A 13,139-nucleotide genomic window follows, 5' to 3' on the forward strand; every position below is an offset into this window, starting at 1 on the left:
TAAAGTAAAGGTTCCTTGTGTCTTTGAACGCTTCACATTTTAGGAGAAAGTGCATCTCTGTCTCTCTCTTTCTCTGAAACCGAAACTTTTTGCACTGAATTTTGCACAGTTCCGGTTATTTTTCAAAAACGGTTAAAAGGTCTTATCCAGAACCGGTTCTTGGTTCCCAACCCTCAGATGAATTAGAAATGAGAATTTTTTTTTTTTTTTTTTTTTTTTTTAAAGGAAGGCAAAATGAGTGTATTTACAATTAACTCCAATTGGCTAGCTAAAATAGCCCTATTTGCCATCAGAACATCAGCGTTCTTCCATCCCATAATAATCATGCTTTCATTATCACGGAGAGAACAAACATGGGCCATCTTTGCAGAGATTTGTTGATAAGGATTACATTTTTATCATGATTTGCACAGATATCCATTCCAGTCATGCTCGATTCCTGAGAAAACACCCGAGGTATTAAGTTCCGTTTGTGTGAAAGTCAGCAAACCCAGCTCAAGTACTTACAGTGGTTGGAAGACATAGATGTCACATTCAAGGATGTGGCAATAGTGGTATATCATGTCTCATCACTTGTTGAGAACAAGAAAGGGGAAATGAAAATGCCAACCAGTACTACTCAGAGTGAGGCCTAATAGGTACTAATGAACTTCATTACTCATGACATTGTGCTGCTGGCAAAAAAAAGAGGATCCATGTCTTGTTTTGTGCATTTATTTTCAAACAGTTTCCAAAGGTTAATCTAATCTAAGTGATATGTCTTCTGTGCGCTAAACTAAAACAACTTTCAGCACACTTTGAATAATATAGAAATAATATAGCCTAGCAAGCTACCACTCAAAACCGAGGATGCATTACATTTATCAAACGTGCCAATAAAGACTTTTTAAATGTTACAAAAGATTTCCATTTTAAATAAATTGGTTAGAAACAGACATGGAGCCATGGGATTCGATGAAGATATGTAGAACGAACAACCAAAATATTTTTAGTTGTCATAGTAAATGGAATGCATTAAAGTGCTGGGAATGATGGGAGTCCTGGATATTAAATAATGGCATCCTTACACAAGCTGCACATCAGTTGGGCATAAAAAGATTACAAATTATTATTATTATAAGGCTCTTCAATATGCCTTTTTAAATAAGGCAGAAAGATGGCATGCAATCAAACCTTCAGGGAATAAATGAAAGCAACACACTAAATATAAGAGGAAGTCGCACAGAGGTGAATAATAAATCAAAAGCTGCATGCATAAGCTAGTGTTTACACAGATACATCTGGGCATAAGTGCATAAGCTATTTTAATCAACAGAGCATATGAGATGTGGATGACGAACACTTACTTCTAGTAATAGCCTACTGCAGACATGTAACATTTGAGAAATCTCAGTATTTAGCAATGGGACATTTGCACAATACAATTAGGCCTACCAAACGAGGAATGACTAAATGAAAATGGAAATTCAGTCTTGATTTTCAACTGCAAAAACAAAACAAGCTCTGGGCTAGGCCTATAATTGGCTCCACCTAATACAACTCACATGTCAGAACAACATATGATTCCATTAATTCTTGATGATATTACAGAGCTTGTCATATACATCAGGTGATATTAAGACTAACCCATTCTTTTCAAACAAAACTTTAAGAAAGTAAAAGAATCTGATTATTCTTATCATTAAATCCAACCTTTAACAATCAGGTCCGATGAAATCTCTGACCTTTATAAACAAAAGCAACCCTGGGAAAGATATGAGATAGTCTTTCTGTTCTCGTATCTCGTCTTTTCACTGAACATTGTGTGAATTCAGCGTTAGCGTGAGACTAGTCAGGGGATGCAGTTCAACGATTCAGCTTTCAGTCACAGATGTTTTGTCTCCCTCTTCTGTGAGCTTTTATGTATGCAGCTGTAAGTTTGCCTCCAAAATCTAGAATACAATAACTGTTTTTAGAAGTAGATGCCCATTTATCCATACTGCTCAAGCCACAGTCGTGCATGCCGTTTTAAAACAGAAGGTTGGATAAGATAAAGCGCCCGTTGAGAGTGAGGCTCAAGAGGATTTAAATGGAGGAACAACATGATCAGGAGATACCAACTTATTTCAAATGGCAGAAACTGTCTGGACATCTTTAAAGCAGGTTACGGTTTAAAACCACCTTGACTTCCCTGAATCTGAGTGCAAATGTCCCCTGGCTTTAGAAATGAACAAGGCCTACTGACACAATCTTAAAAAAAAGTTTCCAAAAGAGGGTTTGCACTGTGATGCCATAAAATAACTATTTGTGTTATCCAAAGAACCTTTCAGTGTACAGTTCCTAAAGGAACCGTTTTTCCCAAGTGTGAGAGGAACATTTTAATTATCTCACAAATGCTCTTACCCAGTATTTCCAAGTTAGAATAAAATATGATGAAAAAGATAACTGTAAATGTCTCTAAATCCTCAGATTCACAACTGGAGTAACTTTCTAATTGTAATTGGATGATATTGGCTCATGAGGTTTGCAATTGATGATTGTGTTTGTCTCATTTCAACAAACATCATTCAGGACTAGAAAATTAAAACTAACAGCGCAGACCTGAGGGAATAACCAAATCCCGATTACATATGACTAAGTTGACTGAGAAGTTAAGATTGATATCTCCAGACAACAGATTAAGTCACACCCAAACAGAGGCCTCCTTCCTTTATAAAATATTAATTTGATTAAAGGCGGGGTTATGGGAAAGGCCAGTCTTGTATTAAAATAATGAGTACACTTAATGTTTAGCTTTTACACTTAATGTTTAGCAAAACACATAGCTGTGCATTTACTGAATGAGTAAATGCACAGCTCATTCAGTGCATTTACTGAATGAGCACTGTGCCACTGTTCGTCCGACTGTTACTGCACTTCATTTTATTCTAAATGGTTTTAATTTACTGTATTTTATTTTTATCATAATTTTTATTTTTCATTATTTCTTTTTTTTTCTAAACTGTTTTAATTATTCTGATTTCTTTTTTTGGATTATTTTAATTTCTTCTATGTAAAGCACTTTGAATTGCCATTGTGTATGAAATGTGCTATATAAATAAACTTGCCTTGCCTTGCCTTAATGTGAAGAAGTTTGATTTGAAGGAACTGGATCTCACCAAGACCCTTTTTATGTATGAAGTGGGCACTTTTTTACTCTAAATGTTTAGTAATCCCTTGTATAATTAATTAATTAAAAAAACAAATGCATACTGATGCTCATAACCAAAAACACAAATCCAGATTTTGTTCAAACAGGTTTATTTCCCTATAAACAGTATTCAGCATTGTACCACAAAAGTTCAGCAAGTGACATCTCATGTTATTCCAATTGCATACCTTTTCTGTTTACAGTATTTACAACTTGCCATCAACATGTTTATCACATTTGTCTATAATCAATCTCATTCTGTTCTAAAATGAAGTGATGTGAAAATCTCTGAGGAACATTTTAGCTGTGTGTTATTCAGGGCAACACATTTTCTGTAACATTCACAAAAATAAACATTCATGGGGTGAAACTTCATTAAGATCAAATGTATGCACTGCTTAAATTATAGTAAGGACCACCAACTATCTTGTCAGCAATATTGTTGTGTGTTATTAAACTTGCATCATAAAATGTTTTCAAATTTTGCAAACCACCTCATAATTTATCTTGTTTTAATTTAAAGACTTTTTTTCATCTGGATCTTTGAAACACTAATACAGACTGGGAGGAGTAAAAATTAAGATTGAAAAATGTATCCTTCACATTAAAAAGATACTTTTTTTTAAAGGTGTATAGTGTCCACATCTGTGAACAGAATCTGCAAAATAATGTAAAAGGTGCATTTACGAGAAAATTTGATTAAATAGTACATACTGATCTTGCATAGTCAGTTCATTCATCCCAGCTTCCAACAGACAAACACCTGACCTCTGGGAGTGAATCTGTAAAACTGGCTCAACAAGTAGCCTACTTATTCAAAAGTAATGTAGTGGTATAAAAGCATTGGCGGGCCAACTGAGGGCCCAGTGTTCTTCGTTAATAAGGGAAATGTGTAACAATAAGGAAAGATTCACTGAGGGCTGGATAAAATCTCAATTCAACTACTACGGAAACTGATAACGGAAGTCCCAAATACGTCATTAGACACAGGGAGCAGTTAAAATGAGCACTTAAGAGAAGCTAAGACTTAAATATTTATCTTCATCTCCGTGAAAAATCTATGAATGCTTCATTCTGTATTTTTAAATCTATGAACTTCTAAATAAATCCATTAAGAGAAAAAAAAAACTAACAAACCACTAATTACTATGTACTCCTAAAATAAAGTCAAAAGCAAGTTTCATAGCAATGGTAGTGCTTTTTATACAAACGCTAGCAATTTTGAAAGTGGACGTATCAGGCACTTAGATCGTGTTTGAGACGACGTCAAAGGGACAGCAGTATAATTCCACTTTAACCTTGACCCTATAGTTGAGCTGTGGCTTATCAAGGTCTTTTTTGGAGTCCGCCTTTTCCTACCTCTCAAAGGAAAACATTCCCACACACCTGTCAAACACAGAGAGAACAAAGCCAGGCTGCCTGTACACAGAAACTAGAGAAGTTGCTGATAGAAAGAACAGATTTATCTGTCCTTGGATGTGAGCTTCTCAATCAGCTCCTGAAGGGGTGCTAGTTCTTTCCGATCAATCAAATTAAACTCCTGGGGGGGGAAAACAAATTAGTGAGAGAGATGTTTTAATTTAAGTTGGTGTTGTAAAACATCAAATTCATCTGCTTATGATAAGCCAAACCACCCAGGCAAACACTAACTCGCACACACCTCAATGACAAGTACACACCTGAACAAAGAAGATAAAGTGCTTGAAAGAGGTGTTGAGGTGCGCCTCCTCCTGCAGCTGGATAACAGAGTCAAAGTGCTGGTGGTAGATGTGAGCGTAAACACGGAAGAGTCTCTTCAAAATGGTCTTGGCCACCGACATGAAGTTCTTTGGGAAGGGGACACCTATAAAGAAGTCGCACAGAAAAACTACTTAAAAATGACTCTATTGCGATTTTTTTTTTTTTTTTACATTTCCTTACATGTAGTGTGTAAATATAGTTGTTTGTGCATGTAAAAAGTCCTTATTTTCTGCACAAAAACCTGCATAGGTTTGAAACAGATTTGCATAATGCCAGCAGCAGCCTATGGTCTTCATTGGCTGTGAACAACGTTTACTTTGACCTGCCCTGTAGCTGTGGCATGGAAAATCTTGCATGTACTTTTAAAGGATGAGGACTCTGGCTCGAATTAATACGAATTAAAACTGATGCCACCATTACTGTTTGTCTCTACAAGCCTCCAGAGCTGAAATTCAAGTATGGAAGTGGTTGCTTCATTTTATCTAACTGTCTCAGACACTGTGAGAAAAGAGGTGATGCTGCAATGCTATTATGAGAAAGTGCTTTTTGACCTTCGATGCAAATGAACCTATTGTAGGAGACCTTTAAAACAAAATTAGGAACCTTTAAAAGAGCATAATAGGGGGAACTTAAGAATCCAAGCAACAGGAAATGGTCAAAAATGAATATAGAAGAATATCATTATGTTGTGGAATCGGATGTGGGAACTAGGTTCCTTGAAAAGACTGAATTGTTTAAAGCAATGTTATGTTTTGATGATGTTTTAAAAGCGCCACCATGTGGGCAGTTCCCTACATGATCATGAGGAGCTATACAAAGAAAATAGCATGCAAAATTTCTATATCATTCACAATAAATCAAAGGAGCAGCACACCTATTTTTGAAGGGAAAAGTGTCTCATCATCAAGTTGGTCTTGGACCCAAGTCATCAAGTAATCAATGTATTTTGGAGCTGAACATTTTATTGGTTTTTTTATGTTGGTTCCATCAGCCCAGTGATATTCATACCTGCAGACAAGACAACACACAAAAACATGGTTACACTTTATTTTAAGGTGACGTAGTTGCATTGTAATTACTCCAATAAGTCCAAAAGTGATATTAGTTAACTACATGCACTTATTATAGTTATTGTTATAGTAAGTACATGTAGTAATGTGGAACTACGTTACCAAAAACATTTTTTTTTTTTAATGCAACACTTCTAGTTTCTTATGCTCACAATCTTCATTCAAAAACATAAACAAAAAGATACACACAAAATAACATAGCAGTGTAATGCTCACAATATTTCACATGATAAGTCCCTGTTAATACTTACTTAGGGCCAGCAGACATTAGTGGGCAGCTTTCCTCAGTGCAGAAGTCTGTGATGGTCCCATACAACATGTTGATCTGGTTAAAGAAGTCCACAGCTGCAAGCACATGAAACAGCATTATAGTACAAACTCATGCTTGCTAGCATCTTAAACATTTAAAAACCTATGGTCGGAAATGAATCATATTTTGTTCTTCTAAACAATAACAAAATAAATATCTACCCTATGCAGTTCCATCACAAACCTCAAGGGGGTTTGGAATTCCTGCTGTGATTATATAACAGAAGTTCGATACACCCAATATTTCATGAGCTGCAGTAATTAGATGAAACCCTAAACCCTAGCACCATCAGCGCTGCCCGGGTCTGTATTCAGCCCTCTGTCCCTGAGGCTAACAACCAAAGAAAATACCACTGCCTTATTGTTAAAAATAGAAGGAGGCCAGAGGCCTTGAATGGATCCAAGCAACTGCCTCTGAAATGTTGCAAAACTGACCTACAAACAGACCTTATAGAATTGATGATAACTGCGAAGATCCATTTAAACACACAAGCATGAATATAGAGCGCTGATATTGACTGTACCTATTTTAAAGAGTTTTGAAAACAATGTTAAACAACATTTTTAATATTAAAAGGTTAGTTGACCCAAAAATGAAAATTATCCCATAATTTACACAACTTCAAGCCATCCTAGGTGTTTATGACTTTCTTCTTTCAGCCAAACATAAATTGTAATTATATAGATAAAAAGGTAACACTTTACAATAAGGTTCATTAGTTAACAATAGTTAATGTATTAACTAACATGAACTAACCATGAGCAATACATTTGTAACAGTATTTGTTAATCTTCGTTGATGCTAGTTAATACAAATAAAGCTGTTCATTGTTTGCTCATGTTAGTTCACAGCACATTAATTAATGTTAACAAGATTTTAATAAAGTATTAGTAAATATTGAAATTAACGTTTAAAAAGACTAATAAATGCTGTATAAGCGCTGTTCATCATTAGTTCATGATAACTAATGTAGTTAACTAATGTTAACTAATGAACCTTATTGTAAAGTGGCTTGGCTCTTCCAAGCTTTATAATGGGAATGAATGGTACCATTTTTTAAGCCCAAAAAGAGCATCCATCCATCCATCATAAATGTAATCAAGGGGGTTAATAAAGGCCTTCTGAAGTGAAGCGATGCATTTTTGTAAAAAAAAAAAAAAAAATCCATATAACTTTATAGACTATAATCACTGGCTTCCGGTAACGAGTTCTGGCCGAAGAGTGAGAGTGAACGCTGACCCGAAGCACTACATATTGACAACCAGCAGAGTTACAATTATGAGATCATTTTCATTTTGGGGTGAACTAAACCTTTAAGGGAAAAAAAATTATATTTAGGAGGTACTTCTTTGAAGACACTGAATGTGACAGACACATTTGTCTGAGATGCTAAGGAATGATGCATGATGACATGTCTACATCATTGGGCTATTCACATTATTCATTAGAGAGAAGAACAATAATAATGACATATATATCCCATACTTTTATAGTCATGTAGTTCTTAAATGAATTTACTTTTAACTCTACAGACCTACTTTCAATTAAGAACTAGAGGGGACAAACATAAAAAAAAACCTTTTATAATCACTGCAGTTTTTTAACACACACTGAGGATGCAACAACAACAAAAAATATCCCTAGATTAAAGTCACATGCTTACTGTTGACTGCCACCCATTCATTGAGATCTTCTCCATCGGGCAGCATGACAGCCATGCGCAGGTTCCCGCTGCCGAGAGTGGCCTCTGCATGCTTCAGGAGCTCGTACTGGTGCGAGCCCTCGGGAATGTTCTTCTTCGGTTTAAACGTCTTTGACGAGCGGCTTCCACTGTGGAATAACAGAAGAGTAAGAATGCAGGATGTTCACACTTAAATTATTTGCTGCACACTTCAAAAATTGATAAAAAAATGCTTGGTCAAGCTAAATTTTATCATTGAACATGACATACTGTTTATTTTTAGTTAAGAAACCTGTTTGTGTGGGATTAAACAGTAAAGTAATGAGGTATGAAAGAACAGAAGCAGGTATTGGTTAGGAAAAGTCACATTTATATAGTAGAGTACCATAATAGCCTGGCAGCACTCAAAATACAAGCAAAGATGGGTAATACACTTCAACGTTTTGTATCTGCTGGGATAAATTCATTTGGGTATACTGCCATGAATAATATTCTAAAGTAGAGCTGCCATTGCAAAATGACTACTGTCATTTTAAAGTTTCCTAATGTTGTTTTGGAGTCTCCTACAACAGATTTACATGCATCAAAAGTCAAAAAACTATTTAATTTTATCATACATTTGCACATCACATTTTTGTTGACTGTCAAACAACTCGTTAGATGAATCAATCCCTCTTTCCACGAGCTACTCTGCTCTGATTGGCCAGACGGCTCAGTCTGTTGTGATTGGTCTACCGTGTACAGCGCGTCAAAAACAAAAACGCCCATTGACATAACGTCAGCTGTCCTGAGGCTTTCTAGACCATAAACTAAACACAGTAACAAATTGTTCGATGTCAATGTTTACCATATCAATCTGAGTGCGAGTACGACGATGAAACATTGAAAGAACCTCCATCGCAAGGACGACTCTAGCAGGACCTTTCTCAGTTTGAGGGACATTATGAGATGTTGCAACTGTAATTCTTCACCATCAGCATTAACAAGTGCATGTCCCTCAACAAACGATTATTTAACTCGCACTTATTTATTTACAGGGAATTTTATTTTCACAATAAGTGGGCAGACGATATGCTAATGTTTCGGCTTGACGTCACAACAAACCCAACATTCATTTCATTGACTCAGAGTCGACTCTTACTTTTGAAAGACAATAACTTACGGTGCACTTTCAGATTTAAAACTTTGCCGTATGTTTTCATTCACTTGTTGTGTTACACACTACATGAAAGGTCATTTTCAAAAATCCATTATAGGGGTACTTTAAAAAAAATTCTCAATACAAACACCCACACAATCTTATTCCTAAATGACAGATAAATTCAGTTATGTCTATTAAACCTTTTACAAGTACGATCACAGCGAACATTAAAATCAGCATTGGCACTTCCGCTGACCCAGAGAAATCATTTGAATTCTGAATATATATATATGAATATATATGAAACAGCTCCACAAAGTCTTTTCAACCACAATGTCAATATATTTCTGTATTACACTTAGGGATGTAAATTTACATAAATTCACACAATTGATCGCTGTTTAAATTAACTATCAATTAATCGATTAATTATTAACCTTAACCTCTTAAATCCAAAGCGGGTGGCGTTACTTGTCAGAACCTCTAGTAAATTACATGTTATTTTGTTTAGTCTATTCAGAAACGTAGGTTCAGTTCATGTATTGAACAAGATGATGTTCAATACATGCTTTTATTACAGTACATCACTCCTAAAAACACTACTAATCCTACTAAAAGCTGTTTTTGACTTTATAAAACTCATAGCCCTTTAAACAAGTCATAAGGATAGTTTAGAGTGTCGGTGTAATGGTTCAAATTACTCACCGTTCATTTTTTATAATAGTTTTAGGGTCACGGTTTCTTTATGGTTCGGTAGCCAATGTGCTACGGTCAGGGAAACGAGAGTCCTACTGAATGTTTAAATTGGAAAGGCTTAAATGAGTACATTTTAAACACAGATAGTAACGTGTGCTGTTCAGGTCTCAACTGCGCTCAAACGCTATTCAACACCCAGGTGCCCGAACGCGCATCCATCGACAAAGACATGTCTGTTTTACGAGGATTTGAGCTGAACTGCGTGACACAACAGTACTTTTAGACGTGTTTTTTTGTTTTTTTACAGAGAACCGTTACACCCCTAGCTACAGTATATGGAGGTAATTAACACATCGTAAAGGTTTCATATACAGGTAAAACTTCCCAAGCCTGACATCTAAGCAGGGCCACACCTCCGAGCTGAATATTCAAGCATACAGTATGTGCCTTAACTGGTCCATGATCCATCAACACCTCAAAGCCAGCCTGTCTTCACCAATTCAACAGTTGCTCTGTTTAGACACAAACAGGACAGGGTTTGCACAGAAAAGAACAAAAGGAAACTGGAAGTGATCAACAAATACAGACAGACCTTCTGAAAAACGTACTTAAATGACCAGCATGTATCAAGCCAACATTAAAGAGGATCAGAACAGACCTGCGAGCCATTTTCAGGCCGTGGCACTCCCAAATGACATTATCTTTTACCCCTAATGACATTTCCCTGAGTCAGGAGACAGCTTCAGAGCATCAAGCAGTCAGATGGGAAATTCCTGTCTTCACAAAGCAAAAGACACGTGGCCAAGACCAAGAGCACAAACTGTTTGAGGGCATAATTATGCTGTTTTAGCAACAAAACAATGTTCAATTTAAAGTCATGCGAGAGAGACGTCTCATGTGAGAGACGGGATGTTTTAACAGGAAGTTAAATTATTTTTGATTAGGATAATGAGGACAGTGGGCACATGAATTTTCATCTCTCATATTAATTTAATTTCCAGCTCCAAGTTGGTGGAAGGTTTAATGCAAGGCTTTTCTTTCCTTCATACTCAACTGAATGGTACAGCATAAGTGTCAGCACAAGTACTTCTTCTTTTCAAAGGAAAGCAGAAGAAGAGAGAAATGCACAACTCTACATTGGTGACGCATTATATTTGTTCTTCTAGAGATATTCAAGCAAAACATAAAACTTGTTTCTATGATTTAGCTCTTACAACACAATTAAATCTGTTGTAAGGTAAGTCTCCACGGAAAAAAGATATACATCTAGGGAGAAAGTAGGGCAGGGCGGCACGGGCGGTACATATCGAGTTTGTATGATATCAATATATTTTTATAAACTATATACGATGCCGATGATGCAATATAGTTTATATCGACGCACAGAAATATTACGATATTATTTTAGTACATCTGAAAAATAGCAAGGGAAAATGCTTAATCCAATTCTTCCTTAACATGAGAAATGATTTATATTAATGGTTTCAAAATAACTCACTCATTTAGTTTAAAGTCGCTTGCCCCGCCAGAAGCTCTGACAGGTACTAGTGCTGTTTAATGCATTTGAGATTTAAGCTATGCACTAAGGAAAACAACACCACATTTCACTGTTATAATCGCCATCGTGAAACGTTAGAAGATCATGGAAATTTTTCCATTTTTCTGTCAGGTAGCTCTGCACGATTCTGGATAAACTGAGAATCACTATTTTATAACACTGATTTTTTTCAGAGTTATATCCAAACTATAAGCTTTAAACTGCTCTCTCTGGCATCACGCAAACACAGATTTTAATGTTACAGTGTGATTTTGTTAAAGGTATAATAGATAAATAAATAAATAATATAATATAAAAAAGGTATCGTGTGGGCGTTTGAATCGAGATCATGATCTTTTAACGATTAATAGTGTAGCTCTACAGTCAGTAGTAGACGAGCTTTATGATGTAGTCGCTTTGGATAAAAGCGTCTGCTAAATGACTAAATGTTATGCAATCGAGAGGTTATGCTAAACTTCACAGACTTCAGTTCAGGCATATAAACGCCAAACTGTTAACATTTAGTCTGGGCTTTTGTTTATTTCATTTTTAGTTCAGTGAATTTAACATCTACTTCTCTATTAGTTTTTAGACTGTAATGTAGTTGTTACAATGTTAGATTGTAATGTAATTTTTAACCCCTTTTTGCAAAAAATATATACTGTAGTCTAGCCGACGTTGGTTACATTCCATATTTTTGCTTTCACAGCCAATTTTGCCATTTTTATAAAGCCATTGTTTTTAAGACAACATTGGGTAGGATGTGAAATAAAAATAAAATAGAAAACAAATACAGATTTTTATGTTCGGCCATCCCTAGGAGAAACTGAAAAATAATTAAAAAACATAAATGTGAAAATCAACACATGTTGCACAAATCAACATTTAAAAACAAAATGAACTGCAGTGGGACTTACTACACTGGGTTTACTGCAGTACAGTATACTATACATTATACTGGGATTATAGTGGGATTATCCAAACTGATCATGTTCGGATTTCAGGTAGCACATGAAATCTTATGTTAAATCATTAAGGTACGTTACGTATCGTGGAAGCAACAGAACATTTATTAAGTATCAATAATTATTATTGATGACTATTTGCGTTTTGCTGGAGGGACACATTTAAGGAAAAATCTATTTGTGTCGATCTACAAAACACGACTGTCTCCTTTTTACATATATGACATAATTTTGGAAAACAAGGCTATATTCACAGTCAGATTACTGTAGTATAAGCCCACGTATAATAATGCTGATGACCTCATGTACTGGCTAAGTATTCTTCATTAGCCATACTACAGTTTTGTGTTATGATATGATGGTCACGTACTAAACTGCTGAGATACGATTAATCTGCGCTTCTATCAGCTTTTTATGTCATAACTGTGCACTTCTAATAAGTGTCGGGTCGGCTGTGAGTCGGGATTGCTCATGTACAGGCAGCTTCGGGACAAAAGCAGTATTTCTACGCTTGCTAACTAGCCATCAGTGTTCCCATTTAAATAACCCACTCATACTTACAATAAAAAGCTCATCGCTCCTTGAGGAAAATGCGCTGTAGAAGAGAAAAAGACACTACTCCGTTATTTTGACTGTTGAAGGGTGGAAAATCAAGGTGTTTTAGCCTTAATATCCAGAACACTTCACCAACACTGATCCTGCCCGTGCAAAAGTTCTCCTTCCCATCCAAAGTATCTCCAGAGCCGAAAAATCCCGCGAGATCATGACTGTATATTCACTACGCCTCCTTTCTTCTCTAATAAGAGTCACGTTATGATATAATATTATAG

The 13,139-nt window shown here is 35.8% G+C and overlaps 1 protein-coding gene across 2 annotated transcripts; it reads right to left on the reverse strand.

The window, feature by feature from the left end:
* Positions 1–3,262: 3,262 nt before the first annotated feature.
* Positions 3,263–13,088, reverse strand: mob1ba (MOB kinase activator 1Ba). Of its 2 annotated transcripts, none has more exons than XM_039649964.2 (7): positions 12,997–13,088; positions 12,871–12,904; positions 7,953–8,119; positions 6,231–6,324; positions 5,784–5,917; positions 4,849–5,012; positions 3,263–4,709 (listed from the first exon to the last, which is right to left on the reverse strand). In XM_039649964.2, the coding sequence occupies exons 2-7, from the start codon at positions 12,882–12,884 to the stop codon at positions 4,632–4,634; spliced, it is 651 nt and encodes a 216-aa protein (XP_039505898.1). In that variant the 5' UTR covers positions 12,885–12,904; positions 12,997–13,088; the 3' UTR covers positions 3,263–4,631. The 2 variants fall into 2 exon arrangements, with proteins under 2 accessions (XP_039505898.1, XP_039505897.1); XM_039649963.2 differs by adding an exon at positions 10,221–10,319 and having other exon boundaries at positions 12,871–13,058.
* Positions 13,089–13,139: the final 51 nt, after the last annotated feature.

This window comes from Pimephales promelas, chromosome 4, assembly GCF_988280905.1.
Source record: "Pimephales promelas chromosome 4, fPimPro1.hap1.1, whole genome shotgun sequence".
Lineage (NCBI taxonomy): Eukaryota > Metazoa > Chordata > Actinopteri > Cypriniformes > Leuciscidae > Pimephales > Pimephales promelas.